At 40.5% G+C, this 27975-nt stretch overlaps 1 protein-coding gene across 4 annotated transcripts; it reads right to left on the bottom strand.

Annotated features, from left to right (window-relative positions):
- Positions 1 to 16: 16 nt before the first annotated feature.
- On the bottom strand, positions 17 to 27942 carry pik3r6 (phosphoinositide-3-kinase regulatory subunit 6). 4 transcript variants are annotated; one of them, XR_015925427.1, is made up of 22 exons: positions 27620 to 27942; positions 24046 to 24127; positions 14755 to 14844; positions 13674 to 13778; positions 13010 to 13101; positions 12326 to 12394; positions 10847 to 10979; positions 10440 to 10509; positions 9896 to 10079; positions 8780 to 8924; positions 8480 to 8566; positions 7693 to 8146; positions 7373 to 7472; positions 7013 to 7135; positions 6225 to 6335; positions 5786 to 5876; positions 5182 to 5252; positions 4812 to 4902; positions 4018 to 4073; positions 3735 to 3841; positions 1999 to 3030; positions 17 to 700 (listed from the first exon to the last, which is right to left on the bottom strand). XR_015925427.1 is itself a non-coding variant. In XM_088600005.1 (21 exons), exons 3-21 carry the CDS (start codon positions 14765 to 14767, stop codon positions 2874 to 2876), a joined length of 2259 nt encoding a protein of 752 aa, XP_088456131.1. In that variant the 5' UTR covers positions 14768 to 14844; positions 24046 to 24127; positions 27620 to 27942; the 3' UTR covers positions 17 to 2873. The 4 variants fall into 4 exon arrangements, 3 of the variants coding, with proteins under 3 accessions (XP_088456131.1, XP_088456133.1, XP_088456134.1); XM_088600005.1 differs by having other exon boundaries at positions 17 to 3030; XM_088600007.1 differs by lacking the exons at positions 24046 to 24127; positions 27620 to 27942 and adding an exon at positions 16324 to 16460 and having other exon boundaries at positions 17 to 3030.
- Positions 27943 to 27975: the final 33 nt, after the last annotated feature.

Genomic DNA, 27975 nt, shown 5'->3' on the forward strand with positions numbered 1-27975 from the left:
AATAACCAAGACAGAATGCTCCCAAATGCTTTTTATATAATACAACATACAGTATTTAAATCCTACATGTACACACATTACAGTATTTACTTTTGTTTACATATTTGGCAATAAATTACAAAGTATACATTAACACAATTAATATACAGGAGATAAAACATCTTCGTAATAATGATGATAAAGTTTTTATATTTTATAGCAAAATAATGTGCAAGTGGTCATCCAGATATCACAGGTCTCATCCTTCGGATGAGATGTAAAACCGAGGTCCTGACTTTCTGTGATCATTAAAAATCCCAAGGTGTTTCTCAAAAAGAGTAGGGGTGTAACCCCAGCGTCCTGGACAAATTTCTCCCTGGCATTGACCAGTCATGGCCTCCTAATAATCATCATCATCTCTGAACTGTCTTCATCACTCTGTTCTCCTCCCCACCGAGAGCTGGTGCGTGGGGAGAGTACTGGCTGCCGTCACATCATCCAGGTGGCAGATACACATTCGTTGTGGTGGAGGGGAGTCGCTTTGAGTGGATTGTCCGGAAAAAGTGCTATATAAGTGTAAGGAATTATTCATTATTATTACATTGTGCTGTAACCTTCTAAAGAATTGTTAAATGCAGTGATGGACAACTCACGAGGTGCATGCAGATTTGTGACTGGGACTCCAGACTCATCAAGACATCCACATCTACCGTACTAGCAGCTGTAATGTTCATAGAGAATTCGAATTAAATGAAGTAACATCAGGGTTTGTCCAGATTGTTTAATTTGCCCCTTTTTGGAGGCAGCTAATGTAAACTAACCCAGAGGCTCACAGATGTTTATTTTATGTGCAAATTGTTATTTATTCCCTGAAGGGGTACTTAGAAGGGGAGTGCACAGCCTGTGTCCACAAACCTCAACAATCAGATCAGCTCAGAAGTAATTCGATTACTTCAGCCCCAGTGTAGGTGTTACTGCATGCAACGATACATAGCCACACCACTGAAAATCATTCCAGATTTCAGAACTGCCTGCTGAGCTGGCTCAACAAATAATTGGTTGATGGAGTCCAGCAGAAAAATCCAACTATCCTACAATAATCACGAAGCACTCTCAGAAGTGAACAGTGAGACTATAAATTGACAAAGAAAGGGAAAATTTTAAAACATGCAAAATAACAGCAATTAATGTATATAATGACGAAGTAACTTGTAGTGACATTATTGTCAACTCTATATTGAAACGTACTGTACACTTAAATTTAAGGTCCAACTTTTTAAATATGCATTTCACCTTTGGTTACAAACATACTGCGACCTAAACTAGGCAATCAGTTTTATTTCTCCAAAATCTAAAACAATGAAATCTGCATTAACATAATACTGCTAATAACAATTAGATATTCATCTGAAATTACCTCCCTGGAACAAAAAAATGAAGGGCTTTTCAAAATCAATGAAGATGTGCAAACAATGTTTAGATTAAATATTGCCTAGCACATGACAGACAGCACAATAAAAGCACCCACTTGCTACTCAGTTTGATTTCTTGTAAATGAAACCCTTTTTAAAACATGCAAGATTTTAGTTTTGAAACAGAAAGGAAATAATTTGTACGTGCCACTTCAAAGAACTGCAAAGAACTGAGAATACCAGAGTGTGATTCACAGCTCAAGAAGCCTTCTTTTTTGCAATCATTTCTTACAAAAATGCACACCGCTCAGCATATTTAATACTGATCAGGGCCATTATGATTTATTATAAATCAGACCATAATTCTGTGCATTTTTCTTTTCTTTCAGATGCATATGGGAACGGTCACGTCTGAATGAATATTAAGCGTCCAAACACCAACAGCCCCACTTTCATTACAATATTCTTTCACTTTTCATCAGCTTATAAAAGTAAACATAAAAAGGACACAGAGATGTATTGTTCATTTCTAAATGTTCTTAGCAGCTACTAAAAAAGGCTCACAGCCTGTGTTTTCTATGGTTATTTCCATTTTTCCCTGCCTCACCGAATTCACTATGGGATGGGGATCTTCTTCCATCTCTTTCTGTGTCAAACACAGTCCTTTCCACCGAACCTGAAGAGCGGGTTTCGTAAAACCCTCCAAAGCAAGCAGGAAGGAGCTCGTCTCAGACGGTCTCTCCTCAGTCTCTCTTGGTGCCTGCTTGATTTGCCTGGTCAAGCCTGATCCTTCCGAGAAGCTGAGGTTTCAAAGCAGGAGCTGCTTCAAGTCACCAGCTTGAACTAGGGTTCCCATACGTATCGTACCACATGAGAAGGGCTACAATTGAGAGGCCATTTGTATCCTTAGGAGTTCAGCAAGTGCTGTACATTTTCAATTGTTTCCTGTTTCTCTCCGTGTGCCTTTTGAGTTTCTAAAGACAAATATAGTGTAATGCCACAATTTAGATTCGTTTTTTACTTTCTCCAACAAGCTGTTTCATGCCCTTAGTGTGTACACAATGTAATAAATAAACAGAGTCTCACCACTTGTTTGTATCAGTCACACTGGTGAGTATGTACCACACCTCCTCTGTATAAATGTATTAGTACTATATCTATTGATACTTGTTCCATTCAGTGCACAATTCTGTTTGCTCTCCTTACTTTCCAATAGTGCGCCAGAAACCTGATACTTCAGGTGATTAAGATCAGGGTAATTACACCTGCATCTTATCTTTTCACGAGTTTTTCTTGATCACTCTGAGGTTTCTCACTGTAACCAATCTGATTACCAGCTACAGTGGACACTGATAGTCACAGCCTCAGACTCTTGTAGTTGTAGTTTAGAACTGCGCTTAAGGAGAGCTGTGGATGTTTTCTGCTGCTTAAACTACTGCAAACATCCATGTCAGTTTGTTTTCGGTGGCCAGGGCAGAATAATCACTGGATAATCCCAGCAAATGTGTTGATGGGCAGAGGCAGACCCTTTGTCATGTACTTCATCAGTCCTACATCTTTTTCGTCTCCCAAGGTAAATTTCGATTTCCTGGCTTTCTGAATGCAGTAGCCTGGGTCCAGGCACCTCGATACTTCGATGCTGTAAAACAAAGAACAGAAAAAAAAACACCTGAAATGAAGAATTCACAAATTGGAATTTCCTTCAGTCTAAACTTCAAAGACATCCAAACTTCTCAACTGCATCCCAAGGAAGGTTGTCCTTGCTAAAAATCCACAGGAAAGTGCCATCACACCACTCACACTGAGAATCTGAACCAAAACAAATATTTTTTTTCAATTCACTGTGGATCACTTTTCTGCCTTATAGAAACCCTTGGTAGTGCAATACAGCAGATATAGGGGCTTGATTAAAAGATGCAGAATGTAATTTTTGAGTGTGTTTGCATCAATCATAAAACTAATTACTGTTTCCATTTGGGGCGGAGTGGTGGCTCTGTGGCTAAGGATCTGCACCTGTGGCTAGAAGGTTGCCGGTTCAAATCCCGCAGCCGGCAGAGGAATCCTACTCTGTTGGGCCCCTGAACAAGGCCCTTAACCCAACTGCTCCAAGGGCACCGTATAAATGGCTGACCCTGCACTCTGACCCCAAGCTTTTCACTCCCTGTGTGTGTGTGTCTGTCTCATGGAGAGCAAGCTGGGGTATGCGAAAAGACAAATTCCTAATGCAAGAAATTGTATATGGCCAATAAAGTGATCTTATCTTATCTATTCATGTAGCAACACAAGCACTGCTAGACTGTTTCAAATCATTTGACATGGCAGAAGATTTTAATTGGTGCTCACCTCAAAACATCCTTAAAAACTCTCTTGGAGTCCTTGTCAAGGCAAACTGTGAAGGTGCGTCGCTCAAGGGACCTGATTTTAATGCTACACGTTCTGATCCTCTGATCCTATGAATATAACAGATAAACACATTGTAGCCAACCTTCTGTATTATCATGGCCATGGAAATTTCAGACATGCAGGTGTAGAACCTCGTTTTTTTATAGTATTTGAGTTGGATCGTCATTGCACTGTACCAACAACCTCCTAAATGTTTAACAAGAAAAAAAAACATGAAACTTACCACCCCAGTCTTGATTTTGGGACTATCAGAAAAGCTCACAGTGAGACAGTCAAGGTCTGAAAAAAAGAAAGGAGATGAACAGAGTCACGAGTTTTCAAGTAAACACTAAACATATTTCAGCTGAGAATACACTCCTTACTAGCAGAAAACAAAAATGGAATATCCTGTGAACTGAAGTAACTTTTTTTGTTCCTTTGTTTTACCAGGTACGTAAATTGAGAACATACTGCATACTAAACAGTGACCTGCAGACTCATTAATATAGCAGGGTATTGGAGCAATATGAGTGAGGGACTGTGCTCACAGGGGCAACTGCAGCACTGATCCTGAGATCTGACTCCCCCAACCGTCCGGTCTGGAACCTGGAGCCCTACTGTACTTCACTGGAAGCATGAATCATGAAATGATGAAATGTGCAAACCTCCCGTTATTGTAATTCATTCAACTGAATGCACTGTTGTTTCAAATGTTTGCTTATTTCAAACAACTTGAGAGCACTTATATGAAAATATGAAATATGAAAAGAAATAGGTAACATATTGCACGTATTATGAAATTGTGATTTTGCTGCATCTCGTGCTTAATTCCTCCACCAACGTTCAAGTTTGGTTATCGCACTGGAGGCCTCTAGTGGTAGGAGAGCAGGTACTGCTTCTGATAACCTTCACTGTGCTGCAAGTAAATCATTCAAATCGTCACCTTTCTTTCTGAAATACCAAGTAGTGCAAACAATAAGCAATTACCAGTCCAGTTAAAACCAGTATTCTTTATGTACTGGATATATCCCTGCTTACCATCTCTTTCACTCATGGGAATAGCATTGATGAGCACACCAGATGTTCTTAGTGAAACTCCCCTGTTCGTTTCCCTGTTGCTCAAAGACGCCTTTGCAACAAAAAGATGACAAAATACAAAAACATAAAAAATCTGTTCATCAAGACAAAGGATGTTTAATGAAAGCAAGCTGGAAATACCAGTGTTAAATGGCAAACAGATCACCAAAACATCAGAGGATATCGTTCAGGATTTCAAAAAAAAATATTACAATAAGGGTCAATTTAAATTATATTGCTTTATACTAATAAAACAGCCATTTTATACTTTGTTCAACATACACAGAGTTGTCCAGAAAGAGCACACAAATATTAGGAAATAAAGACCTACCTTTATGTAGTTGACAGAGATGACTGCACCACAGATTTCAGAAATACTCTTTTTATTTCTAACTGATCCCTCTGGAGAATTAATGGAATAACACTTTATTAGCAAACAAGGAAATTTACTGCCCATTCCACAGTTATGTCTTTAGCTCACAATACATTTCCCAAAAAGTATATATTCATTTGTCAGATGCATGTGCTACACAAATGATTTATAGATAACCCAATAGAACACTTTCACAGTCAACCATTTAAAGAAGGTAACGTACATGGTGCAGTAATAAATAGATTGAGCCTTATAAATTCCAGAATACAAAATAAACATATCATAATAATTTACAAAGATAAAATATTGTGTTAAATAAAATAAACTGTATTGATTGTTTTAATTCAATTGTGAATTGGATAATAATTTGGAAATCTGCAGGATTAAATGCTTCATGTCAATTATTTTTGGAGGGTGCATTTTTAAAAACAGGTATTAGAACTATTGCAGTCTAGTGTTCAGCGGATTAAAATTGCAAGTCATTTTTGTCTTAGACAGATTAAAACAAAATCTACAAAGAAACAGCAAAAAAAAAAACCATCCCGTTGGCTTCTGATCGCACCTGGGAAAAGTCTGAATTCTGGGAAGTCGACTGCCAGCTGTGTGACGAAGACATCCTCCACAGCTTCCTTCGTCAAGCTGGAGAATGTTATCTGGACACAGGACACAGAAGATTACATTGCATCCAGGAAAAATATGACACTTCAGGTGAGATTTATAGATCGGCTGCATTTCTTTGGTGCACTGCTCAGACTGCCACTAGAGAGTGAGCAGAAACTGATTTTAATTAAGCAAATCGACAGAGAGGGCAAAAAAAAACAGACCCTGCTTCATTCCATCCATGACAAGAAAGCGAGAGGAACTCAAATAGTTAATTCTGATCATTAAACAGACCAGAAAAGAGATTTCTTCTGCTTTTAAAGCGAAAGGAAGGACGGGCAGTCTGAACGCCATCTCTTGATTTTCGTGCAGCAAATGGAACACCGCAGGCAGGCACCTACCTTGACAGAGTAGAGAGTGAAGAAGACAGGTTGCAGAGCCAAGCGGATGTAGTAGGAGATAACATCAACCAGAAACGGGTCTGTCTCTGCAGATTTGCTCGTGCTTGATTGCTGAAATAAACACAAGTGACCCTCTGTTACTTCTCGGAGGGAGGTGCAAGGCGTCTAGTTTTCCGACAGAGCGCGACCCACTCAGCGGGTCAAATCAAACAGGTCAAATTGAAAATGGTGATTTCCAATGCACTGGAAGAGGTAAAGTGTTTGTATTCATGCTACGCTACCACATCAAAGCCTTAACTAAGAAGTGAAGATCTGTGCTGGTTTCTCCTTGCCATCTATGTTACTATGCATATACAAGTGTGAGAAAGGTTAACAAATGGAAGGAACTGTAAGAAAATGCAAGCAAGGAGTGTGAAACGTTTTACTCTCAGCGCCTCAGAACTATCACTGCAGCTCTAGCTGTAATAATAATAACTGTGCAATGTGTAATCCATCTTTTCCAGAGTTTATATCCTATTGATCTTGTTTTACAACAAAATGTTGAGACTTGTGACCCCTTGTGAAGAGGCTAGAAGGGCATCACACAGCCAATACCCACAAGGCTGTACTGTCTTTGTGTCTTGTAAACACAAGTGACTTAACATTTAGCCCTGGAATGACGAGACTTTATATAGCACACGCCACCAAGAAAACTGAAACCAAGATAAGGAAGCTTCTTGAGGCTCAGCCAGAAGCAGAGTCATTTCAGACAGAGTTTTGAGGGCGGAGGCTGTTTCCCGCACTCTTACCATTTTGACCAGCTTGGGAATCATGTTTCCCAGGCTGTTAATGTTGCTCTCGAACCAAGGATCCACTCTTCCAAGGTAAGAGGCCAGGAGACAAGGTTTGCCGCTTGTAGCTGAAACATTCTCCTGTAAGACAAGAAAGAACAAACTGCTGTTCCAGACGATAGCTCCACTGGCTTTTTTGTTCCTGGCAATGTCTGTCTTTTCAACTGATAATCCGAGAGCAGGCAGTCCTTCAGCAGTGCAGAAAGGTTTTCTTCTTTGTACATACTGAAAGCTATACAATTAAAAGCTGCAAAGACTTTAATGTAGTCAGATTTAATGTGCCTGTTGTGACCTAATGTAACAATAACATGATTTTACCTTAACTGGAGAGGCGTTCTGCGGCTCGCTAGCGACAGGTACGTAGTAAATCTTCAGATTCAGCTTTGTTGTCAGAAAGGGACGCCGTGCCTCCCTCTTCCTATGACAGAAACCAAAAAGCAAAAATGCTAAAAAAATACAGTACTTTAGCTGTAATAGAGGAAGCTGAACATGGTCTTTTAGGCTATTCTCTGGGATATCTCCAAAATAAGCCATTAATCACGATATCAGCAGGCTGGGTTCTAAATATTTAATGACGTTTTGCGTGAGATAGTGTGTCAGGGAGGGAAACGCCTCAATCATTTTAAGCGCACCCTTACCTTAGGGAATAATAGGCCCTTGCCAGCTTTCCTAGCACCTGGTCATCTCCCATCACCACAACGCGGGCAGTGTAGAGCCGCTGCTGCTTGCTCACAGACATCCCGCGGCTCCCCGCTTTCCTCTGCAGTTTCCCGCTGGCACTGGGCTCCTCAAGCACACCGTCCTGAAGGAGGGCCATGCCGTCCGAAACCGAGGGCTTCATCTTGATGCAGCCCCTCCTCAACAGCCTGGCCTGCTCCTGCTCACTCCCACCACTAGGGGGCTCCTCCGCCACAGCCGGCAGCTCATTCGGAGGCAGATCCCTCTCGATCCCGCTGTCGTTGGACAGGATGGAGTGCCGCGTCATCTCCGGGCTGAAGTCCACCGAGAAATCGTTCAGGTCAAAGAAGTCTGGGCCCATGCTGTAGTGGTCATAGGAGGACCCTGACCTAACAAACTTCGCAAGCTCTCTCCCTGTTTCCAAAAGCAGAAGAGGACATCATAAACATCCACATAATGAACAGCTCGTGGAGTTTGTGATGGCTGCCTGGGCTCTGCGTGTGAGTTTGAAGTAAGCAAGCTAATGCATTTGAAAATCACATTTTAATTTAGGAGAAGGAGAATTCTGAATGGATTTGTTGGAAGTTCTCACTCTCTGTGTTGGCACAACTGTCAGAAACATTCTAATACACGCTCGTATTTCAAAGGGAAAAGGAGCCCAAAAATGGGATATCTGCATTGGTATCAAAACAAGTCAGTTTTCCCCCCAAAAAACGAAAGCCAAATGAAGAAATAAACCTCACTTACACAACTGTTCATCCTCCCGCCAGAGGTGAAAGCTGATTTCAGGGTTTGGCAGGGGGACGCTACACAGAGACCCCTGCGACTGCACATCTTAATAGAAAGCAGAAAGGAACAGAACTTAAACATGAAAACAAACCATATTATCTGGGGTAGAAAGGAGAGGGGGAAGGAAGGGAGTATCAATAATATTCATTGGAAAAATCTCAATATCAGACATCAAAAATCTTTCGACCTTTCCTTTAATCCAGCTTCACAAGAGGTCTAAATAAAAATACCTCCTACAGGACAGGTGCAATGGCATACCATGGTCTGCAGTCCTGAGGATGTGTGCGTAGAGCTTCTGCAGTCTCGCTGTGTACTGACTGCGGTCTGACCCCGCTTCCTCTGAACAGTGCTCCATGCACAACACCACTTCCTGGAAGTATGCCTCAACATCTTGTCCTCTGGCCTGCAACACAAAGGCACTATTAATAGCCACACACAAAACTGCTTCCTAAACCCATGATGCTCTAACCGGTAAGCAATTCATTTGGAATGACTTGGTCTCGTTACCTAGCCTTTTCAGCAGTTTTCTGAAACTTGGGATTCCCTTTTGCAAGTGGTTTGATAATGATTAATAATAATAATTCCTCACACTTCTATAGCGCTTTTCTGGACACTCCACTCAAAGTGCTTTACATGGAATGGAGACTCCCAATGTGCAGCCTCACCTGGATGATGTGACAGCAGCCAAAGTGCACCAGAACTCTCACCACACATCAGCTATTAGTGAGGAAGAGAACAGCATAATGAAGCCAATTCATAGATGGGGATTATTAGGAGGCCATGATTGGTAAGCGCCAAAGAGAAATTTGGCCAGAACACCAGAGTAACACCCCTACTCTTTTTGAGAAACGCCCTGGGATTTTTAATGACCACAGTGAGTCAGGACCTTGGTTATACGTCTCATCTAAAGGACTGCACCTTTTTACAATATGGCTTTACGTGTCTTCCTCTCAAATTACAGTTTTTACTATTTGCATTTTTTCTCTGTGGTTTCTCACACTGTTCCATCCTAGATGTCCGGGACACGGACAGTGGACACCTCACACACAATTCCCCCACCCCAGTTAAAAATAAATATATTAACATTGACACTGTACAGTAATGCTCAAGTTTGTCAGCGATATCATTTATTGGTAAGCACTGACTCAATCTTGAGGTTTTCCTTTAAACAGACTTTCAATCTTCACAGTGAAAGGTTCCGCAACACATGTCCTACCCTAAGATTAGCAGTCATGAAAAGAGTAAACCTGCTTGTCTGTCCAGGTATTCCTGAAGCTTGCATTACCATCAAGAACTGCACGCACAAGGGCCTAGTCAGAAGCAGATCACTGCGCTGCGCTGAGCCGAGCATGCTGACTCACAAACCACACCAACCTCCAGAATCCGAGCCAGAGCAGGACCATCGCAGCTCTCCCCCAGCGTGGCCTGCAAGGTGTGCTGGATGACACTGCACATGTGCCCCACGGGGCTGTGCAGGGGGCTGCTGGACTCGATGTCTCGGCTCAGCGCGGCCCCCGTCTCGCCCGGGAACACGCCGGGGTCTGCAAACACAAGCACCCTGCAGGGAAGCCACAGCCCGAGAGTGAGAATGTCTGAAAAAACATGAAGCATGTGCACGGCCTCATCTGGAGCGCCAGTTGTGCAACTTATTGCAACAGCACATACAAGTATAAAAACAGACTTTCTAAAATTATGCATGACCACTGCCTACAATACTTTTCTCCTCTCTTAAAGAAAGCTCTACAAATTAGATGTGAACTGCCGATATAAGTCTTTTGTGGCTTTTGTTTGTCTAACTACTACATGTTACAAACAACCATCTGTAAAGCTACCCATAAGAGACAGGTTATTGTACACTGTATCTTTTCAGATATAGGTTATAATACACTCTGTATGATGTACAGTGAAGTGTACTTACTTTTCCTGGTATGGAAATTGGTCATTCTTTATGTTTTGCTCAGTAATAAGCATCCTCTGATATAAAAGACCTGCAAAACAGAGAGATGTGTGTTAGAGTAGGCCGGCTCATATGGATGTTCAAAACATAAGGGATGCCACCTGCTCCTTTCTCCCATCTGACTCTGGCAGGATCATTCTGAAGCCGATTGCGACAAACATCACCTTGCAATCGAGATGAGTCGATGACTCCATCCGCAAAGGTAATAAGACAAGCAGGCTACAACATGAAAAATTAAACTCATAACCAGAACTGCCTTACATGTTAGAAAGCAGGGGGCACAGGAGAGACCTGATTCCCATTTCAAAGGAATCTGTCCTCTGCAGCATGCCAGAGACGAAAGCCGTGCGGTCACACAGACTCTGTACCTGGGGTGTAGCGTTCTGTTTTAATCTTGACAGCGTGGCTGAGGCCGATCGTGCAGTAGGGCTCAGGGAGTGTTAGCAACCGTTTGCAGAAGTCATACACCCTTTGATACAGGTCGTCAGGAATGTACGCTGCCTGCAGTAAAATGAGAAAGCACATTGTGAAGAAAGTCATGGTACTGTCCCATCAGTTCTCGGGCTCTGGGAACCCCTGGGGTCATCACAGATTGTCCATGATGTGGCTCCCAAAAAATAGGAAAGGAAACTGCCAGCAATGTTTCAAACGACATAGTGAACCTCCCTTGACAGCACTTATGAGATACTGCATAATTTTATTTAAAAACACTTTCAATTAATCCATTTAAAACTTATGTATATGAGAAATACTCAGTAAAATTTATGATAAATTATGGTCACAATTTGCCTGTGAAATCAAAATACATGTAGCTGACCAAAAACAGCAATCTCATACTGAATGCCACACATTTAAGACTTAAATTAATGTAGACATAAGCATTTTGTTTCTGCCTTTTACATCTATCTTATATATTTTCATGCTTGAATTTACAGGCATCTTTCAGAATCTACTACTTTGCCTACATTGTAATTTCCTTGTTAATTATTTTCCGACTGTGTTCCCTCATGGTTTGTATGAGTAGAAAACGATACTGGTCTGCAGCACAAAAGCTGCCTTAATGAAGCTGCTAGAACATGCCAGCTAATATTTTACACACCCTGCACACATAAAAACAGAGCACACGAGGTACAGGTATGTAGGAAACTCCATTCAGTTTTATCGTGATCTCACAAAGTTGTAAGGCTGAACCATCTTGGGAGACTTCTAATTGACCACACATATAGTTGATATAAGCTGTTCCTCACTGATATTTCACCTGATTGGTGCTCATAAACATGGTATAGCTATGACTGACCAGTGCAACAATCCTAATATACATCTGGTAAGAAACACCACAATGTACCAGCATGGGCTAACATTAGTATACACCTGCATCTTCCATTTTTAAGTGGAATTCCAACTCCCAGTCTAATTTGCAGCGAGTTCTGCTTAATTTTAAATTATATATGTGAAGGATATCTTGTGACATCCATGTTAAGCCCATTACATACAGTATAGAGGAATCATCAGAGGTTTCTTAAACAGACACAAGATAAGCTAACATAAGAAGGATTATACTTTCAGTCCATCTTTCTGTTATGGCTAGTAGGAATTTTATTGTCCATTCTGAAGATTAAAGAGCACATTCCTCTCCAGTTCCCAGACTGGGAATAAAACACTGTAGTACCTCACTGACAGACTTCCTCCAGTCACTTCCTGTCATTCAGCATTGGGAAATCCTTCCTGAAGCTATTTTTGATGGAAGCTGTTTCTGTTTAGGGATATGTTTGCAACGACAACAGGAGAACGACGTGCTGCAATTTGTTTTCTTGACCGTGCCAGACAGCAGAAGCAGAATGACCCACCTGGATTATTGTGTACATCAGTGTGTGGAGCAGAGGTATGATGTACAATTTATTGTCAGCCCTCTCCGCCTGAAAAGACATCAGAATTGGGATCACCTTAGGATAAAGATATTATCGGTATGTGTTTTACAAAAAGTGCAGCCCATCGTCATGTCATGTCAGAAGATCATTTCAAACACTTGAGTGTTTGATCTTTAAATGCCTTTTTGTCTTACTAAAATCCTACTAAAAAATTAACAGGATGCTTATGTCATTAAAATGTACTGTGATTACCCTAACGACTTAAGACAATTCTTTAGTTTCAATTATACATTAAACAAACAAAATCTTTAAAAATCCTGAAACGAGGTTCACAGCATCCCCCTTCTCTTAATGACAGACTTATTTTTGTGTAATCTTCTCTCTTCTCAAGCAGGTTTTGACCTCACACCTTTCTCCACCCCTCTCCACTTTGCACTTCCTGAGTGGCCTCTCTGCCCCCTCCCCTCTCCCAGCTTGTGTACTTCTGTGCTGTTTAGTCTTTGCAGTCTGCCCTGTCTTTCTCACACCTGAAGAAGGCTTCACAGCCGAAATGGTCCGTTTCCTCTCTTCTCTTTCCAGCCTGGAATAAACCTATTACTTGTTCCTTTGAAATTCTTACAAAGTCTAGGGATTTTTTTTTTTATAAAAGGCAAAATGACTTACCCTTTCTAATTCTTTCACAACTATTTTAACCAATGAGATGCTTTTTGCAGGACTGTTCTCAATTTTCTTATGCAGAGTCCATCTTAGCATCCCTGTTCCAAAACAACCACATGTAAGCACACCTCTCTTACAATGCAAATATGAAGAGTGCCCTCTGGCGATATCAAATATATCACATTTATCAGCAATATCTCATGAACCACAAAGATGATGTTTCAGTTGAGCTGTTCGCCTTGTAGGCAATGCTTACTGGAAACAGTATAGAAGTTATTAGTCAGTAATTAACCATAGAAATGAATGATACGCCTCACATGCTTATCATTTCTCCAGCCAGTGGCTATTGCAACCCAGTACCGCTCTTAGTTAACACTGCTGTCCAACTCGGTGCACAATGGGCTAACACTTTTGGGTCAGTAGGAGAATTGACTTGTTTCCCTCACAGTGAGTTGGCAATGGAAACATGCAATAATAGTAATTACTATAAACCACAGATCGCAATTATTTTTAAATGTGAGAGATTATCTCGTACTTTCAAGCCCTGTCCCTCAAAAACCCTACTGATGCCATCTTGGTGCTACAATGAAAGAGAGGCAAAAGGAGGAAACTGGCCAGCAGTATGTACACTACTCTTAATAAATAAAAAAGGACTGATGTGACACACTACCTCGGATGGGCTGGGAGGCTGGGTGTTGGCCTTCTAACTCCCGCAGAATGGCCTGGACGCTGCGGAAAATGTCCGATTCCACAGCAGAGGACACTCTGTAGCCCACTGCAGAGTTACACGTGGGTGGGAACAGAGTTAGCCATGGTTGCAAGCAGTAACTTCAGCACACTGGGATATGCAATGCTCTGCCCTGCACATAAGGGTTTCTGCTGTATGCCTGGCTATCACATCTTGCTTTGTTGCTTTATTGTTTCACTGAACTGACCGTGAGATACATCCATCTATTCATTCATCTTCTACCAGGTTGTTCCAATTCAGTCTGGAGCTGGAGTCTATCCCGGCAAGCAACGGGCACCAGGACAGGTGCACCTTATACAGGACACCAGTCCATTGCAGGGCACACACAGACACACACACCAGGGTCAATTTTCCCTGAAGCCAATTAACCTACTAGCATGTTTTGGACTGTGGGAGGAAACTCACACAAACACGGGGGCCAGACAAGCTACATACCTAAAACTCTGTCATACTAAACCTTGTAATGACACAGATTCAAGAGAAACAGTAGCAGCTTTAGTTTCTGTACAGATCTTTCAGTTTAAGGATTCTGCATGTATATTGGTCCTGCATTTCAATTTTTTAAACAGTTAAACAGAGCAAGTCTTCCTGGAAAATAACATTTTTATACTGGGCATGCTGTTTGCCATAAAAGATTTGGCAAGCTATTTTAGATGACTAGATTTCATACAGTACTTAAGTTGCAAAACGTTATTTCTACATTCTTTCCGTTAAATACCAGCTCATCTGACATCCCCTTTTGCAGTCCCGCAGAAAAAAATGAAGATTTTCTGTAATTACAGGTGGGACAGTAAGTGGCTGTGGGATCTCAGCCAATAGGGAAACGTCATGTGGGATACATACTGTGTTTATGACAGCATGGATCTCATCCCAAACAATGGATGAATCATGGAAGATTTTTTAAATTCCTCTTATGTACCATTAATAACTACAAGTGCATTTTTTAGCGTAACCTTTATAACGTCCTTTGAGGCCAAGAAACTGGTTTGAAATAGCTGCACACCTTTCACCTCCATGTCGATCTTGGCTGCAGGAGACTTTCAGGAATCCAGGAAGACGCCAGCTCACTCGCATTGAGGGCAGACGATCACATCTGTGAAGAAGAGTATGCACTGGTTTATTATGGATGCTTTTTGAGGGCTTATTTTTCCAGCCTTCTCAACACTTTAATTGCAAAATCTTTTCCTTAACTCACCTCTCTGAAACAAAAGTTCCTTAAATGCCGACGGTGTGCAGAAGTGTCTGCACAGCTGTATACCAAATCTTACACATTTCATTGCAACACGGATATGCAACAGCACAGCATCAAAGACTACAAATGACCAGTGCATTAGTTAGAACAGTCGTGCTCACAGCGCCCACGTTTCAGTGCCTGATCAGCACAGGTGATTTTAACCAGGAAGAGAAATCGCTGCCTTGCTACCCACATGAAAGACAATGATAATGGAACATTTATACTAAAGGAGGCTGTGTGTGTGGGAGTGGGGTGTTGATACGAAGCTACACATAAGGAATTGGACTATATCTAGAGCCCCGAAAGTAAAAGCACAGGTGCATAACTTCATTCCTTCTGAATGGATTATGGGTCTTTTAATAGAAACCACCCACAGCTATGGAATCTGGTGACTAAAGTATCATTAAAAACAGAAAACAGTTTCAAGTTAGAAAAATAATGAATTATAATTTAAAGCACAGTGAAATCTATAAGGGTGATAATTTGTGTTAGAAACCAAAATAAAGCATCATGTATACATGGTAGTAAAGGTAGTACAGGCTGATGATAATCAAGGCTTCATTGAACCAGATACAAATAAACAAGTACACATTTCTCTTTTGAAGAGAATAATGCACTTTTCAACATTGATGCCTAAACTTTTATAAATAAACTTAAGGGTGGATTGCACAGGTTTCTTTATCTCCTTTCTTAGTAATGTTGCTTAACTTCTTTAGAGAGCATAGCCTTACAAGCATGGTGTTACACCATGTCACTGCTGAATGACCTGCAGAGGAACTAAACAAACACGAAGCACATTCTATAGACAGCTAATGCACATACTGTAAACAGAAGGTTAAAACGCTTCTTTGTATGTTCCCAAAACTGTGCATTATGTTAATAATACATTTCAAATATACCTTTATGTGAGCAGTAACGCAAACTCAAAAAGCTCCCCTAAACACACTGGAAGACATTAAAAATTAATTACGAGGTTTTGTTAAGACTTAGAAATCACAACATGTTCAAGCAGTTACTATTGCTAAGAAAATGCTGAGGACGTGCGATTTTGAAAATTACAGGCAACAGCAGCTGTTTTGCTCTGCAAAGGGCACAAATGCAGCAGCAAATATTCTATATTTCTATATTCTATATTCTACCCATTTTCAGCATGCACGGTTTTATCCAGTATTTCATCGATACTAGAAAAAAAGCAGAAGAGATCAAAACAAGTCAGCACCTGTTCCAGAGTTGACTCTGCAAAACGATCTATGTGACCTTCTGCCGAACAGTCTGATTACTCCACAAAAAGGCATGAAAAGTTCAAGCTCCTAGTGTAGATTTAAACTGGCGTCTCACCTTCCTCCTCACAGAAACCCAATCCTCAGAACTCCTGGACACAAAATTCGGGTCATCTCTGGATTTCAATTTGAACTTAAGAAACAGTGGGCCCTGAACAAACACTCTAGAGAACGAAACTATTTCGACTGAGAAACGTACTTCCTCTAATGAAAGCAGGAGTGGAGGGGGGTTGCTGAGGGGGAAGCAGATGATGGGGAGGCTGGGGGGATTTTTCAGTGTGCATGAAAACAGTTTTTCAGTCTTTTCCTTCTTTCCCCCCCACAGCTCACAGAAAGGCCTTACATTTGCTCGCTGAAGGATTTAAGAGAAGATTTAGCGCTGATCCCTGCACACTGCATAAAGCTGCTACCTTATGAATGGCACCAAGCCGATTTTCCATGAGCTTCCTGAAGTGCTCGTCTATTTCTTTCTTTGAGCAAGCGGTTTGACGCGATCTGGAGATATATTACTAATTAACACACTTCCCCTCCATTGAAGTGCACAGGCACACATCAGTGCAATCCTTTTGTGAAGCATTTCATTTCAACAGCCATAACTGAAGAGAGCTTTTTTCATTAAGCAACAATTGCACAGGAAGGTCTTTCAGGTTCAATGCAAGTTTGGGGACTGACAGGCCCTCCTGTATAGCTTACCACAGAGAGAAGTGAATTTGCATGTTTACATGCAGTACCTGTCTAACGCATCTTGTTTAATGCAATGTAGTATTTAAAAGCAACACAGTGCACTGAGCAGGATAACAAATGCTAGTTATTTTAAATGCAGTTTATCTATCCATACATTACCTATAGTTGTTTCATCCAAATAAGGGTCAGACATAAATGCCACTAAAGGGTGAAATAATTGTGCTCTACATAATTAGAATATATGAAGAAATAATACTTTAATACCAAATGGAGTATAAACACTCTTTCAGATAATTGTACAAACACTGCATTGACAGCATTTCCAGCAAACATAGGTTAGATTGACTGAATCTCAACTGGCTTTAGTTTCAAAGACTACAGACGTTCAGTAAAAAAAAAGGAGACTGTGAAAGGATTCAAGCATTCAAAATCCTCAAAGGCACTGGCAAAGTAACTCAAAGAGACACTGCACGACTACAAAGAAATAAAGTAGAACTGAAGACGAGACAGAAAAAAGCGGGGACTTCTTCAAAACCGAGTTCTGTACGTCTTCAAAAACAAAATGTCAAGCCAAGCTGTTGAAGCTGATCGTTTGGACATCATTCAAACAAACAGGCCTGTTCTGAAGAGATTTTATTACTGTGCCATGCGAGGGCAAATCTCATTCTTCTTTACTCTGGCTTTTTGCACATAACAGCTAGATGACATCCTCAGATCAATTAGCTATTAACTTGGTACTTGGTAGCTACTAACAACCCAACAAGTCAGATGGGCTGAATGGCCTCTTTTCATTTACAACCATTCTTATGACTTATGGATCTGGTAAAAACAAAAATAGTAAGTGATGCACAATTTATGCAACGAAAGTAATACGAATATAAAATATGAATACAACATTGCCAGGCTTGGAGAACCTTTACCAATTTTAAGACAGTAAAATCACTGGGTCCACATTAACTATGAAACCTCAGGACAACAGGAATGTCACACAGTCACGGGTCAGTTCCTCTAGTGTCATTAAACTGTAGCTTTAACAGAATTTATTTTCAATGGGAGAGGTGCCACTCTGTCTCCTCAGTGAAAGCATTTTCATTGGTTACGACAAAATTGCCTGTGGTTTGAAGTTGTATTATTTCGATACGCTGACATACATCACAAATTTTGCTCTCAAAGGTTAATTCAGTGGGCTGCTCACACTCAGACGACCACTAAGGATCTTATCTGAGTAATGTAGCTGCATCCTATTAACATAATTTACAAGAAATATAGAGAGGGTTCTATTTTAAGATTTCTGACTTCCTGCACCGTAGTTTGTCGTCTAAGCAAGCAGCTCTCTTCAAAGCAGGTTATTTCTAATAATTTTCTGTACATGCAAAACTTCAAAATCCCACAGAAAACCTGCTGAAAACAAGTACACATTTCAACCCTTTTTCAACATCTGTTTTTTTTCATGATTATGGGGCAAAATCTATTTCCACGAGCCTGTTATTTGGAATGACCCCCTGGCACTGGGTCACACTGTTGACCCACAGTTACAAATGAAAGTAGTACACGACTGAGTCTCGCTCACGGTCCGCTCTCTACTACAAGACCACATTTTGGCACAGCTTGCTGGGGACAGGACATTTTCTCTTTGCAGGCCTCTTGATAAGGAAGGAAAATTATGCACCAAGAAATGACAGAACAATGTATTTAAAACCCTTAAAAAAAACAAATTCTCATCACTTCCCCGAAACAGCTAATGTTGTAAATGTCATCATGGTCAAAACACCCTTATCAAATCAAAACCTCGGTTAACACTTCACAAATTCCCTTCCTAGCACAAGGACGAAGTCATAGCGTTGGTCTGACATGCGGAAGTTTTACAGTTAACCAGTTTCAGGTATCGCAATAGGAATTCACTACTGGCTGTGAGACAAAGTTCAAGAAGCCAGAAGGTTCAAGAAAGTAGGGCCCCAACAGACAGGGAAACAGACAACTAGGGGCAAAGGTCTAAGTTATTTCCAACATTCCCCAACACAACACCAGCCCCGTCTGCAGTTTTTATTTAGATTGGCGCAAACCTTTAGTCATGACAACTCCTCTTCTTTAAAAAGAAAGTTTGACTTACCTCATTAAAAGCACAGTAAAATACAGACATTTACTGCACGTCTGTTACAAGCGTAGTATGATATAAAATAGAGAAAAAAAAATATGGATAAATATTAACTTTGGTCACATTTACCACAGTAAAATCAAGGCTGGTGTTGGCTTTAGAAAAACATATTCCTTTTGGACTCTCATGTTTTGGACAACACGAAACTCTCATCAGCGTTCGGTAACCACTGAAATCAAACACGTCATTGGCAAGCCATTAGTGTTTCTCTTTTCCGTCCTCAGCTTCCTTCAAGACACCTGGATGGCCTCCTGAAACCAACAACTCTAAAGAAGTGGCCCGTTTCATTGGGTCATCGGGACCACTCACGCCTCTGTGTCCCATTGGGCAGAGGAAATCAAAGAGGGTTCAGGAAAACTCCCGTTTGAAGCCTGAACAAAAATACCAAGGAGTACAGAAGGAAAAGTGTGATTTTCCCTACTGTGTAAAAGAGCCATCCACAGTAGTGCTTCTGGAGTTTAGCAACAGTACTAGAAGCTTTCAACATTTTAAACTTTTACAAACACAGCAGTAAGGGCATGTGAACTGGCATTTGTCATAACAGCACTTGTAAAGGAATGCTTATGAACATTCATTTTTATTCTCCAGTTATCGTAATACATCTCCTGGGAATGCACACTAGATTTCTATTAACACCTGTATTTTCCCCACAATATCTTAACAGTCTTTTTACATGTCTTGTATCAAAACAGCTTTTTGTTTAGGCTGGAGGCCAAGGAGGTAGATGGAGAAAAACAGTGATACTAAACGGAGAGAAAATTAATCAATTTGCTTCCTGCATTTACAGTAACAATCTGAGGAAGTGGTATTGGAGTACTGTAATATGCCAGCTACGCTCAGAATCGCTATCCTGTATGAAAACAATAGGGCTATAAATGTGATTTATACAGAGAAAGATGGATGGAAAATGTATTATATTAGGAGGAGGCTACACAGATGAAGTAAACCAGAATAAACAAGACTAAGCCTGTGTGAAAGTTTTGAGCCACACACACTAACGAGCTTGTAGCTCCACCGGGTTACAGAAGATTGCGTTCGGTAATTGGTCTGAAGACAACGATATACTCAGCTGTGGTAGTTATGTGGTATGTGGTCGTTCCGATGCTCCAATCTTAAAGAGCACAAAAATCATTTACATGGGTCTCAGGCTTTGCAGCTCATTCTGAATTTGAGCAACTATTTCTTCAATAAACATCCAAACATCAGCTAAAATCTGGGAATCTGCTTCCGAGAGTGAAGCCATTGGTTGCCTAGCGTGTACACAAATCGGTTTCTCCGCTTAGTTGCAGCTGTCAGACTGTTCTCTCAGCTAATTTGCTACTGTCCACCAATTGTCTTCACAACCCCAGTTCCCTCTGCTTGACAGAAAAGCCGGGGGTTTTTCTGAGGAAGGGTTCCAGTCAGATAAGCCCCCCTGTGTGTCATAACAAAAAAACAGACACCTGCAGTGACAATGAACCTCCAGGGAGAAAAAGAGCCTTTTCTATTTATATGTCCTGCTTTGCAAGAAAGAAAACAAAGCTATTTAAAAGATTTTTTGTTTATATATATTAAAATATTTAAAGAGGAAGTCAGATTTGAAAAGGGTGTGGGAGAAGGGAATAATAAAAATATTATTTATAATAATATCAGCCTCAGAGATTTTACTCAGACACAAAGTGTTTTTTGTTTTTTTTCAGGCTTAAGTAGACACAGCTAAAGTTAAGGATTCAAAACTGTGTCTCTTGAAATGTTTATTTCTGGACCATAGTGCAATGTGCTCATTTCACAAGGTGCCATAATCGCATTTTCCATCATAGCTTGCTCCTTCTTTATTTTTTACAAAGAATCATCACCATTCACATTACAAACGCCCTAAATCATTTTTTGCAACGCTTTTTTTTTTATCAACAAGCCAGTGTTGACAAAACTAGGTCATGTTCTTTAGTCTGGCTGTGCTTCTGTGTAAGTCTAGATATGCATTCCCTGATATTTACTTATAGCACAAAGGACTCTGTCTCAGAATAAAATAAATACCATTTAAGAACTTAAAAGAGAGACGACAGCTGACTTAATGTGCTGGCATAAGACCCTTTCTTTTATAGACGGAATAAGCTACTAATATATTAATGCGGTGTACCAACTCCTGCAGAGAGCCCATCCCATAACATACTTCTAAGGGTATATTTGCAGCTAACAAGCACATTTTCTGAATCCAGCAGTAATTCTGTAAGTGCGTGATACTGAATACTGAAACACTGAAACTGTGGCTCTGACCTCAGTGCAGTCGAGTGTACTGTATGGCTGAACTACAGCAGATTTAGCTGCACAAGTTTACTCACCACACACCAAAACAGCCATGTGAGATGGCCTTTAACATTTGTTAGAACATACTTTGGCTGCTGGCTTACCTTCCAGGACAAGTTGTTCTTTTTGTTTCAAGAAAAGAAAACTAATTTAAAGAGTGTGAGCATGCAAAGTGTAATTCATGCCTAGGGATTTCATTGTCTTGTATAAGCCGAGTTAGGTCATTCAAAGCTTCGGGATGAGGAACTTATGAAGAAACAAAAGCTGCAAATGTCTTAGCCACCAGCAGTATTGCCCGTGTGCCTGGCAGTAGAGTAAAGGAAACCAGTAAGCCAAAGTGGGTTGCAATGGCCATATACTTTTATATATATATGGCTTTAAATATAAACATTTAATAAGACAAACTAGATATATCACTTAAACAACACAATCCCCAAATTACATCTTTTACTTAATGCCTTAAATTGATAAAACTGACTGTGAAGCAGATTTTTAATTAATGTCAAATAAACTCTCTTCAGAACACATTTAATTAATCCAATTATAATGGATTTGTAACTTTGTAACTCAAATTACTACTAAAGTTAAGCAAGAAATTAATAAAAATGTTAGTTAAAGCAAAAAAAAAGGTTCTTTGTTCAATGAAAGCAATATTTGTCCTGGCCTAATTTCACAAATGTTTTGGGGACAGCCAAGAAAAAGTTAAAAATAGTCAGAAACGTTGTGGGTGCATTCAAATTTACCATATGAACATATTAGAACTTCAGCATGTACAGACCCAAATAGATGTAGATTTAAAGGCTTATATATTCAATCCTGTCTGGTAAAGACGTAGAGTAGATTTCTACCTCCACCCATCCTGGCAGCTATCACCTTTCTTCAGCCATGTCAACTATACAAGTGCCTTTCATTTTCCGATATATGACCCACTCTTCAGCAGAGCACAGAACCTGCATCATCTAGGAAACAGGAACTTTATATAAAGGCACATTTATATGACCTGCACTGCATGTAGAAACAAGAGCTTTCATCTAGAAAGCAGAAACGCACTTCCTCTCAACAGAAACCCCCTTGAGTGGGGTACATGCCTGTGGGCTAGGAAAAAGGATGCGATCACACTACATTACCCACTGTCTGCTCCATAACAGCCAGGGAAATTACTTGAGGTAAAGGAATTGTATTTTTGAAATATGTTTTTATTGATTTGTCTGCACAATTTTACATTACACTTCTAACAAGTAAAGCTAGAGTGCTGCAGTAAATGTTAATTAAGGGGTAAGACCTAATTTAGAACATTGTGCACTATGGTGGTCACCACACACCTACCGGGACATCTGGAATGGGTCAAAAGAACAGTCACCAGGTATACTCCTAGGTTTAAAGGAACCTCTTACCCTGCCAAGTTAAATGAAAGGAATCATTTTAGTCCTGAACAGAGCAGATTGCGAGGGAACCCGAACTACACAAAATTCTTATCAGAAGTACAAAAGGCCTTGACACGATCAACCCACGGGGCTTCATCAAGTTCTACAGTGAAATGCACAAGTGGAAACTGAGGTGAAGAGCATTTAATGCTGAGAACAGGAGGAGCTTCTTTACACAAAGGATGGTAGGGGTCTGGAACAAGCTACCAAGTCACGTTACTGAGGTTCACACCCTGACTTTTTTTTTTTAAGATCCTCGATTACTTCCCAACCTCCTCTTGTTTGCAAGCTTTCACGTTCTTAGAAATTACCATGAGTTCAGAAAAAGGCATACGAGTCCCAACAGACCATGTCATTAGAGTACATGTTTACAGTAGTTTTCTAAATCAGTGAGCTCATGGCAAAAAAGACGGTTACATTCACGCTTTTTCCACCTCTGAAATTAAAGGCAGCATCACCAAATGCCAAACTTGAAAAAAAAATTCTTTAACTTCATTAGTAATACATAGCCTCTACAGTGGTGGGTACACCTAGGATGAATCATGCCGTTGCCTAAGGTCTGTATCAAAAGAAACAAAAATACCCGTACACTGGAGCTTCCTGCACTGGCCTGTCACCTCCATCACTGCCACATGTTCTGGCATTCCAAACGTGGCACAGTGGGACCTGACTGGCAACACTGTCATCAAACCCGCTGCTGGCGATTTAAGAACAGCGAGCGCAAGCTTCAGTTAAAACCCTGCACCTCTTGCGCGGATACTGCCGATCTCAGCTTTCTGCTGAGCGCTTCAGTCAGGCACAAGAGCTTGCTTCCTCTTGAGCAGGACTCTGCCTCTAGGTATCTCGCTGCAGTTTCTAGAAGTAAACGAAGCAGCTATTTGTGTGGGGCAGCTCGATCGTGCCGGAAAGGATGAACTCTGCGAGGTGACAACATTTTACACATACAGTACGTGAAGCAACAACTTATCTCTGTAGCGCAGGGGGGGCTGCAAGGAAACAAAAGCAGAAATAAAGGAAGCAAAACACATTCTCCACAGCTGCAGCTCCTTAACTTTGCAAAGATGGTAAAAATATTTTTGGAAACCTCAGTGTTTTTGCTTCTATATTCTTTGCTTGAAATAACAAAATGAGTTTAGGTTGTACAGCTTTTGTTTTGGTTTTTTTTTATGCATAGTGCCAACTTAAAGAAACAACAACATTCTTCCTCATGCCACAGATACCTGGCTCTTACCTTCAGGGCTTTGGCTTTCTGCCATATCTGGCAAAAAAATCACAGATAACAGATTTTTTTAGGATACTTCCAGATCCGCAATCTGAAAAAAATAAACAGGAAAACAGAGAATAGTCAACGGAAAATATTTACGCCATGGTTAACCTTTGGAAATTCATCAATTAAAATATAAATGTGCCAACACAACAGACAGGGTGGGGCACACACAGGGCATGATTTATAGCAGTTTATTCTCTTTCACACTTTAACCAAAAGCAGCATCCAACAGACACTATGGATTGCATTGAATTAATCAGGTGTTAAAGGCTCATTCAAATTTCACAACTAAACTCCTGTAGAGAATTCAAACTAGTCAGTTCCTGTACTAACTCTCTGCAATATTCCCAAACCCATGCGATCTCAGACTATGCCTCGTATAGTACAAGAAACAGTGTTTACTACAGACTACTACCGTTTACTGCATCAAAACGGAAAATCCATTCAACCACTGTAATATTCCAAAGAAATATAGGTTCATGTCAGAATAGGTACAGATGAAAGAACCTCCTATGGAGTTTGTTGGAGTGAACTGGTCATAACCCACTGAATTACTGTCAGACCTAACCTGGCTGTCTATTGACAGTGGGAGGAAACCAGAAAACCTGGGCAACCTGTTCGGACAGAAAAAAAACATGCAGACTCCACACAGACAGGTTCGCTTGTTAGAATTGAACCCAGAACCCCTGAAGCTGGCAGCAATTAATTACAATACCAGCATTTTACTATTTACCAGAAAATAACACCATGTGATAACACTCAAATTGCAAACTAATGTACTTTCAAAGAGTGAACGCCAAACTTTCATTACTACAAAGCAGTAAAAATAATAAAACTGTATTGGATTATAATGAAACAGCATGGAACAAAAACAATGCATACATATATATATATAAACATTTTTGGATTACAATTCTGTAATGTAGTTCTTTTCTTAAGGAATAATTTACAGAGTATTAGATCAAAGATTAGACACTTGGGGACAACAGAAAATATCTATAACTTGTAATCAAGTTACATAAAGTTCTAAAACACTTTGTTTATTGAATGACTGCCAGAAAATCAAGTAATGATTTCTGTTTGAATTTAACCAGTGTTTACACAGGAACAGGAAATTTATGTAAGAATTTACAGTAACTAGATAAAAAAGGTGATTTATTGAACTGTAATCAAGCGTTATAAAAAACGATGTTTTCTGACTTGGTTCCTTCACAAACCTATTGATAACTCACTCCCAGTTGTATTGTTTTGGGAAAACTATACTTGACTTAAAATTTGGTATTGTTCCTCAACATGGGAATACAATGATAAAAACTGGAAAAAAAATTATCTTCTTTGAGAGAATAATGCCCTTAGACACATCTAAAGATACGGTGTGAGATTATAGTTCCGGAAGAATTATTATTTTCTGTATTTTGTTGGCCTTGTAAAGATAAGACTAGATATAAGTGCCAAGTACAAAGCTCCTAAACTTCATAAACTGCCCGATGTATGAGTTTTATTTGCATATCTGACATTTCTTTAGAGTACTGAACAGAATGAAAGATACATTTGGTCAACCTTGGCAATGTGCTTGTTTCACACTATACTTAAAAAATATATTTGTTCATGTATTTTTCAAAAAATAAGATCATATTTTTATTAACCCTGTGGAAAAATAACAATCTGTGGATTGCAGCTCAACACATACTGCAGGCTATTAAAATAATGTTTATCTATTTTCACCATGATAAGTTTATCAGGTGGGTAGCTGCGTCAGCATGCGTAGGCTGCAAAGGAACAAGTAATAGGTTTATTCCATGCTGAAAAAAAGAAGAAAGAGAACACAACGTTTCGGCCGTGGAGCCTTCTTCAGGTGTGATAAGTTTATTACCAGCTGCGCTCAAAGTCACTGAGTCCAACTGGAGGACAAAGTAACACTCCCCTGGTTTAGAACATTGTATCACATGCATCTCCTGTTGGTCTTTTTCCATAGTGAACACATTTCCCTATTTATTGTGTTATGTAATTCATTGTACACTGTCTTTCCTAGACTGTAATGAACAGTTCAACGTACTCTAGCACACAGAATAGAGTTAAACCTTAAAACAGCTGATGCACTGCTTCAGGTCCGAGTAATGTTACCTTCCTTCCACGTAAGCTTAATAGCAACCATTTTTTTCACACGCTATTTTTTACTGGAATAGTTGGTGAAGATCAAGACGTCACTGTCTGCTAAGCCCTTAGGTTATGGTGAAGCTATTCCTGTAATCTTGAAATGTTGGCCTGATTTGGAGTTTGGCCCTATCAACCTGGAAACCCTTAACTGCGTACCTGGATACATTCGTGTATAACCGAGTAGCCTAAACTAGGTCCAAGCACGCCGTGAAGCCAATAGCGACAGGCTAGATGCAGCAGCATCGGTCGGAGGTGCTAAGGTGAACGATTCTCACAGAGGCTAGTTCAAAATGAAACGACAGGGAAAATCACTTTGCGACAGCTGCAATTATCAACCATTCCTCTGTTTTGCGCTAAAGTGCGCCCCACGGTACCGAAGCAATTCTTGCGATCTTGGAGAAAGACACTGTTCATTCATGCTTCTGTTAGATTTGGTTTCAGCTCCCAGCGTCGCTCGAAACCCTTTGCTGATGTTAAAACGTTTAAAACAATTTCACATAGAATAATTAAACTCGGGGTGGACTATCGGGCTGTCTCCAGTGTGCATTCTTGAATGACCCTGTCCACTAAAAACAGGGCGTCTGTTTTAATGACAACACGACACTCTGCAGGGTAATGAGGACTCGGCCGGACAGCCTTCCTGGCCGCCGCAGCGTCCGGTAAACAGCACGAAAACGAAGAAAAAAAAACTTCCTGGTTTGTTTGCCCACTTATTAACAATGAAATGTGGATATGATGGGAGCCAACTGCTATTTCTGGCCCTTGTTCAGTTCCTTTTTAAACCACGACTTTGAATTAATGAGAGGCAGCGGTTAATCTCATAAATACTTATGTATGACCTCGAAACAGCCTCCTTCCACAGTGAGAATATTATTTGCAACCAAGTATATAAATATAATTATTAAGGGATTTTTTCTAAAGAAAACGTCTGTGTTCTGGAAGAACAGCTGTAGGTTTTTAATTTTACATGTTTTTAAAAAGTCATTAGACATATGAAACGGCGAGTTCTCGGATTTCACAATATTATTTTACGACGTGTCATTCTGTATCCGCGGAGATGTACAAGTTTTTTTTAAAATGTACAAGATGTACAGATGTACAAGTTTTAAAAAAAAACAATACCAGAACTTTCACGATGAAGCTGTGTGTCCCCTTGATAAATGAAGGGAAGCTGTATTCTCAAGACGAATTTGTTTTGACGCGATAACTCCGGTACCAGTCCGCAAAGGCGAGCGGACCGCCCTCAAAGCCAAGCGTTTTAGCGAAAAGCACGCAGAGAAATAAAGGACGAAATGTCCCTGTATGCCAGAAAGCAAGCCCACAACGGCACAGCACAGCACAGCCCGGGTTATTGAAGTCCATGGCAATGAAAGCAGCTCACCTGTAGGAAAATCAGTGCAGGGACTTCTCGGAGACTTGTGAAGTTTCAAACTCGGGGCGACAGGCAGGAGCTGAAGTTGCACCTGCGCCGCACCGCCCCCGCAGCCTGCTTCCGATTGGCCGTGTGGCGCTCGGGCTGTCGAAGGGTGTCTGTGCCGGGGCTGGACGCAGTGAAAGCTGAGCGGAAAAAGGCAGTGCACGGAGTCGAATTGAGGAAGCTGAATCATTTTATAAGTAGTCAATTAATTTCCTTTACTGTTTTCCATGGAACTGTTCCTCGGTGTCGTCTTTTGTGTGTGTGTGTGTGTTGATGCCACGACTTCTTAAGATCGAAAATTCTTTCTCGCTGGCTTTAGA

This window comes from Lepisosteus platostomus, chromosome 11, assembly GCF_059453375.1.
Source record: "Lepisosteus platostomus isolate fLepPlt1 chromosome 11, fLepPlt1.hap1, whole genome shotgun sequence".
NCBI lineage: Eukaryota > Metazoa > Chordata > Actinopteri > Semionotiformes > Lepisosteidae > Lepisosteus > Lepisosteus platostomus.

Excerpts from the sequence above, each read along its gene's own strand:
- pik3r6 (XM_088600005.1), bottom strand. Across the intron at positions 13,102-13,673 it reads AGCCTCCCAGCCCATCCGAG|GGATGCTAAGATGGACTCTG; the intron begins GTAGTGTGTCAC and ends GTTTTGGAACAG. Across the intron at positions 10,080-10,439 it reads CAATTTCCATACCAGGAAAA|GGTGCTTGTGTTTGCAGACC; the intron begins GTAAGTACACTT and ends GCTTCCCTGCAG.